The 6,603-nt window shown below is 38.2% G+C and overlaps 1 protein-coding gene across 3 annotated transcripts; it reads right to left on the minus strand.

The window, feature by feature from the left end:
- Positions 1–1,195: 1,195 nt before the first annotated feature.
- On the minus strand, positions 1,196–6,186 carry LOC117540091 (putative fibroblast growth factor 1). 3 transcript variants are annotated; one of them, XM_034206565.1, is made up of 4 exons: positions 6,074–6,186; positions 3,860–4,076; positions 3,225–3,328; positions 1,196–2,752 (listed from the first exon to the last, which is right to left on the minus strand). In XM_034206565.1, exons 1-4 carry the CDS (start codon positions 6,113–6,115, stop codon positions 2,567–2,569), a joined length of 549 nt encoding a protein of 182 aa, XP_034062456.1. In that variant the 5' UTR covers positions 6,116–6,186; the 3' UTR covers positions 1,196–2,566. The 3 variants fall into 3 exon arrangements, with proteins under 3 accessions (XP_034062456.1, XP_034062457.1, XP_034062455.1); XM_034206566.1 differs by lacking the exon at positions 6,074–6,186 and adding an exon at positions 4,170–4,271; XM_034206564.1 differs by lacking the exon at positions 6,074–6,186 and having other exon boundaries at positions 3,860–4,175.
- Positions 6,187–6,603: the final 417 nt, after the last annotated feature.

Consider the following 6,603-nt stretch of genomic DNA (forward strand, 5'->3'; position numbering starts at 1 on the left):
AAGGTGAGTGAAAAAAAGAACATTATTTTCTTCAAAATGTATATACAAATATAAAATGATGGAATGTACAACAGAGTCATACTGTAATATTTTAGCAACACATTTGCAAGTAGTCAAGTGTTGCTGATATTTCACTGACAGCTGATGATGTAAATATCAGTAGATGTCGATATAATGAGCAGGGAAATCAATGTGATGTATTTAGAAAAACAAATCAGGGCATGGAAAAAATTATAATCCAGCTCTGATCTGACATTTAAAAACGGTCATCAAAAAGTAATTTCTCAATTTGGAAAATATAGAATAATTGCTCAAATTGAAAAAGCACTTTGTTACACTTGGAAAAGTAATAAGCCAACTGTAATGTTCCCCTCCAAACAGTTTAAACCCCACAACAATATGAAACTTGTTGGAGCAAAGAATCCGCTCCAGTCTTCCCAAACAACTTAAACCACATTTCAGTGTTTCCTCCAGGATCTTTATTCTGGCACAGCGGCCTCTCAAACAGCGTTTCAGGCCATGTTCTGTCTCAGCCGTTACACATTAAGTGTGGATTAGATGAAGAATGCCATTGCTTCCAAAAATGTGGTGAAAATACTTGATCGGGGTGAATGGAGGTCTTGCATAATACACATTTATTCATTTAACGCATTGTTTTTGTTGAATTAAAATGACTTTCTGTCGTAGAAACATACATTCAGCAAAGAAAGGTTTCAAAAAATAACTTACTTAACTTATTTATGAAAGATCAACTATGCATGCAGATTTTTTTTCACCTATAATAATGTAACATTTCTTAATAATTCATTTTCAGATGTTTTCATTGAAAGTGTACATGTTAATGTATAAACTATACATTACCTACAGCTGAATAAACACCTGCTATTGGCAACATCTATGTTTTTTTTTTTTAGATAAACTCTTTTTCCATTCATGATTTAGTTTTACTAGGATGTAGCCAGACCCATGTGTGTAAAGATAATAAACATAATAGCTCTCTCTCTGCCAGCCTTTGCGAAACACCACTGAACCTCAAGCAATGCTACCATCTTGTGGCCAAACATGATAATTTCTAGTGTTTGTGTCGTGAGGTGGACTGTGTCTCTGGTAAACACCTGTAATAGTTACATTGTTATTAATAAAAACACAGATGTTCACATGTAATGCCAGAAACAGAGACACACATACAGCAAGCTTATTAGCAACAGGTGTATTGGACAAAGCATACAACATGTTCCTTTAAAGATATTTCTGTACACTTTTATTCACTTGTCTACCTTCTAAGCAGAAAATCTATCCTAGTTACATACATACTATTTATTTTATGCATTATCATGTAATTTCCTTATTTAAGTTCATTGAATACAATATGTATTACTTTGTAAAAGTCACATAAACTTTTGCTACGTCACTATGTATATTTCAAAAATGTTTGTTACGATGCTCAGCAAAATTAAATTGTATTAGCAATATCATTTATAAATAAATATTCACATGAGTAATTTTACCTAGTATAACGTCACAGTATTATGGGTATATAGAAAGGTGCTTGCGTAAATAATGGTTCGACTGTATAGATGAGCTATTTTGCTCAGTGAAAAGAAACAATGTGACTTTTCTAGTCCAGAACAGAATGGACAATATTTGGTCCCTTTCTGCCTTATACAATATAACATTCTTCTTTTTGTGCCACTTTTTCAGGAACATACAACTCAAAAATAACTCTGCTGATAACTGAAACAGCCTTGTAAATGTTCCCTCTGTGGGACGGATACAGATTTTGAAGACTTGTTGGCATGGCTAACCCTTTCATTAACATAATAGGTGCTTTTCATATGACCTGTTACAATTTCTGACTTTCCAAATAGTACATAAGTTATTACAAAAGCTGTCATAAAACAGGCTTCAGCAATATACAATTGGTTACTATTAGGACTTTTAGTCATTCAAAAGTCAGCAAACATCCACTCTACTGAATATTTATAATACTATTATTATTTTATTCAGTTTAGACTTTGTTTTCCTCAGTTTGAATTCAACGCCAGATGGTCGGCTCTTTTATGTTTACTGCCATGTTGGTTTACTTCGTACCAGACGTGATACATTGTAAAACTATTTCTGTGTAAAAGCAGCCCGTTGCTATCTTCCCGCAGTGGTATTTCATACCGAGGTTCAAAGTGAACACACATTTATCACGGCTGACATGCACTGATTTAGCACACATTTGGGAGAGAGGGTGTATGTTCTTATAGGCAGAAATTATTCTGGATATGTATATATACAGCTCATATCGCTGCAATGTAAAAACAATTAAAAGTATAAGCTCCTTACATGAACTGGAACCTTATATTCCCTGCATAAACAAGAGGAATGAACAAACATGTAGGTTATTAACATGGAAGTAGAGCTTGAACTAACTGTTAAACAGCATTATGTGTTGGCCTCAGGCTGTACTGCTCTATTGTACTGATTTTAAGTGACCTTAAAATGGGATACTTTGCCCAGTGCAAAATGTGTATTTAAAGACTTCAGTGAGCGTGTCCGTGGTTCCTGGTGCCGTCTTGCTTTACATGTTACCCGCAGGCCTTGGCAGGAAGAAGATGGCCTTCTGACCCTGGTGGGTGTCCGGTCCTGCTTTAGGTTGGCCGTTCCTCTTCAGCCCGACATACCAGTTGTACTTCTGAGAGCAATATGTGTTGTAGTTGTTTTCTTCATACTTCTCTAGGAAGTAACACTCATCATTCAGTGCTTGCTGAGACAAGCCAATAAAGAGGGGGGAGAAAAGAGAAGAACAGAAGACATTTAGATTTATTACAAGTCTTCTAATTCTTCCTGTAAATTCATATTGAAGGGTGTACAAATATACACCGTTTAAACACAGTAAGATATTTTAGGAAAACATAATTTAATGTGCTGAATAATAGAAACCTACATGATAAAATCTGTAGTACTTTAATATCTTATGTTAGTCATCTGTACCAGTAATACATTATTGCTCCCAGTGATTTATATGACCTAAGAAATGCTTTAGTCACCCTGGGATTTTCCAGTGTTTTGCATTTGGGGGAAATAACACACCAAGGTGAGTATAACATTTTCGGTAATTTGTGAGTATAATCTTAAACTGACAAGAGTATGTGTTATGATTTGAACACATTGAAATTAAGTGTTCTTTTTAACGGTAGTATTTTTTTTGTGACAAACTTCAAAATGTAAAAACTCACTGATCCGTAGAGGTGTCCGTTTTTGTTCATAGCCAGGTACCTTCCTGTAATCTCTCCCTTGATAACCACAACTCCCACGCTCACAGCCTTCAGCCTCAGCACGTCTGCAACACAGAAATATGACAAGTTGAAGATAAACTTACTTTGACACATTGTAACATTTTCATCCTGAAATAAATATTTGCAATGGGAACACAGGGCCAGTATTCTGAATGTGTACACAGGGTAAATACTTGTGTCTACAGATTCCTGAGTAGCTTAACCAGAAGTACTGCGATTAAATACTTGCTCAAGAGGACTTTACCAGTTAGTGCAGGTCATTTTTAAATCGAGCCTGTATAATCTTCCACTACAAATCGAGTACCGTTGCCTTTTCTATTTTGTTAATCATTATATATACAACTATAACAACTTGTAATCATTAGGAAAGATACAACTTTAAACTAAAGGGTTTGAGAGTCATGTACAGAATATATTAATTTGTATCTGTTCTATAAAGTTAAAGTTAAAAAGCTTTCCTCTATATCTTTTAGATTGCTGCTGATTGGTTGATGTGTCTCAATCAGGAGCAATCTAAAAGATATAGAGGAAAGCTTTTACACATCCAAAATAGATGCAAAAGATTCCTGCCTCACCATAGGGGTCGTTTTCCTGCCTGCCACCGCTCACAGATCCATCAGGTAAAATCCTCAGGTGATAGCCTCCGTTCTGGCTGTACAGTCTGGTCAGTGTCCGCTGCTCCTGCTTGGACAGGTCTAGAGACACAGGTCCAAAAGGCAGCACTGTGACGTTTCCCTCAGACATCATTAAGAGATTCTGAGGTTTGGACGAAGCAGAGTGATGTCCCTGAGTCTGCAACGACAGAGAAGATCCATCAACCTCACTGTTCATGTTACCTGAACTCGGTCTGAGACAGGAGAGAAAACAGGAGGAGTACAACGCCACCTTCATGATGTAACTACGGGAAATGCTTGCCTCCCGCTACCACTTTCTCTCTCTACCACTTTCTCCCTCTATCTGTGTCTGTTTCTCTCTGCCAACCTTATAAGGCACTCTTTTTTTCATGAAGTGATGAGATCTGGATGCATGCCAGGTAGAACCGCTACATGTTCGAACATGTTTCCTGACTGAACATCACTTCGGTTTTTTTTTTTGTAAAATCATTTCCAGATGGCAATGATGTAACTTTCAACTAATATCAGTGCAAGGCCAGACAACAAACAAAGGACACGTGGACACAGCAAAGTGCAGGAAAATGTTCCAGTAACTTTTACTACCTGCTGGAGATGTTGTAAGTGCCAGCAATAGTTTATCAAGGATATGCAAGTAAACACAATAGCTACTTTCCTTCTATAAATCTTCAGTAGTCAAATATTTGAGATATTTCCACTTGAGGAACAGGAATCCAGCCAGCCTTGCCTGTCTGCCTTCTCAAAAGCTTATCCAAAAAACAATCAAGCCGTATTTAAACCGCACTATTAGTGTTATCTCAATTCCTGAAGGGTTGAGATCCCAGAGCAGCAGGGGCTGTCATAATGTCTTGTCAAATGGAAAACAGGGAAGCAGTGAAGGACACAACTCGTGGTCGATGTTATAGTTTGTTGCCAGAGGTAGGGAATAACTGCGATAGAGCCAGGCTAACCCACATCTGGAATGTCTGAGACAGGCATGAGGAACAGAGGGAGGAAGAAGAGAGGGAGAGAGGGAGAAGGAAAGTGAAAAGACAGAGCAGTGTAAAGCCACAAGAGGAATGTGAGGCCTACCCACTCACAGGCAGGACCCGAGAAGAAAGTCATGTGTCCTCAGGGACCTTCGGACAGAGCTGCTGGTGGGAATGACGTCAAACGTCCAACCGGTGACCGAGTCAGTGTGCGGACACGTGGGAGGATAGATTGAACCTGTGTGTGTGTTTGAGTTGGGGGAAGATTGCTCTCCTTTAACCTAACGATCACCCCCTCAAACTCAGAATTGCTGCGAATGAAATGTTGTTGTTTAATGAATAGTGCCATTAAATGTCATGTTTATGGATGCTGAACAACTGCAACGTTTGAAACCTTAAAGTGTCAGTTCACCCCAAAATTAAAAATACTCAGTTTTCCCTACCTGTAGTGGTGCCTAAATTGCATGAAATACAATTTGAAAAGCTCATCAGCTATTTATTTTTTGCACTACTCATGATCAATATATTCCACAGACCATATTGTTAAGAATTGTATGTAGGAACTTATTTTTCTTTTAAAACTAACTCCACCTGCCAAGCGTTTGATTGTGCTGAAGGAAGCCTGCATCTGCTCCTGGATGAGAGTCTCTCCGTAGCTTACCTGAGCTAGCTAACGTAGGAGGATGTACTTTGTGAGTAGATGCTTTCTTTTGAGCACTGATTTGATTTGCGGGTGTAGTTTGGTTGGTAGAAAGAAAGTAGTTCCTACATTAAACTATTCACAACATGGTCTGTTGATTATCTTGATCTTGAGAAAGATATATTGCCATTGATGCTTCCAAAGGGGTTTTTGTACAACTATGAGCACCACATGCCAAGGGCCATATGGCTCTGTTATATTCAAGAGAAGGCAAACATCTTTCTCTGTCGATATATTCAGCACTCGACAACTCACAAAACAATCTAGATACATAGATAGCACCACAGTTAAGAGAGAAAATATGTATTTTCTTATGAGGAAAACCCTTTATCATGCACAAACTTATACACAAAGTAGAATTAGTACCAACTTGCTTTCCTTTTGAAATCAAATATCAATATGTATAATAGGATAAGCAGAGATGATAGCAAGCCAATCAGATTTCCACACATACCAAAACTCCTTTAATCCAATGAGTGAGTCTCTTACCTGTGAGAAAGTCCTGTTACAGTGTCCCTGATGAGCCAGCATGTCCTTTTCTTTTCCTCTTTTTCTTATTGCCTTTTGTGCCAAACGTTCTTCCTCTTCCTTCCCCCAGAGAAGTGGCTACAGAGGATTAAGAATGTATGCCTGTACAAGTACCCTATCCCTCTCCTCAACTCACCACCCATTTTGCAACGTCAGAGGACATATTTTAACAGTCCAACGTCAGGACTAAAATTACCGCTCAAGAACAGAGAGAGAACGAGACAGAGTGACGCAAGTGTCCGGGCCATGGGACCCAACCAGAGCCTGGAAATGATCAGGCCCATAATAACTGACTGAGCATTGATACATTCTCTTATAGTGGATTCCTTCTGGAGACACCGTTGGGAAAAATAATATAAACATTTATAAAACACAAAGAGGATGACTTCACTTTCCGGAAGAAGTCGTACAGAGTGCCAGTACCTCTGCTGTCTCTGCTTACATGTAGTGCTGACAGTATGGAGGATAGTTAGGTCACATTACACGATGAC

The sequence above is a fragment of the Gymnodraco acuticeps genome, unplaced genomic scaffold (genome assembly GCF_902827175.1).
Source record: "Gymnodraco acuticeps unplaced genomic scaffold, fGymAcu1.1, whole genome shotgun sequence".
Lineage (NCBI taxonomy): Eukaryota > Metazoa > Chordata > Actinopteri > Perciformes > Bathydraconidae > Gymnodraco > Gymnodraco acuticeps.

What these genes read in the sequence shown, in the direction of transcription:
- LOC117540091 (XM_034206564.1), bottom strand. Translation starts at nt 4,175, where the DNA reads ATGAAGGTGGCGTTGTACTCCTCCTGTTTTCTCTCCTGTCTCAGACCG. An exon ending in GCAGGAAAACGACCCCTATG is followed by an intron (nt 3,329 to 3,859) that starts GTGAGGCAGGAA and finishes TCTGTGTTGCAG; the next exon opens with ACGTGCTGAGGCTGAAGGCT. An exon ending in ACGGACACCTCTACGGATCA is followed by an intron (nt 2,753 to 3,224) that starts GTGAGTTTTTAC and finishes GGCTTGTCTCAG; the next exon opens with CAAGCACTGAATGATGAGTG.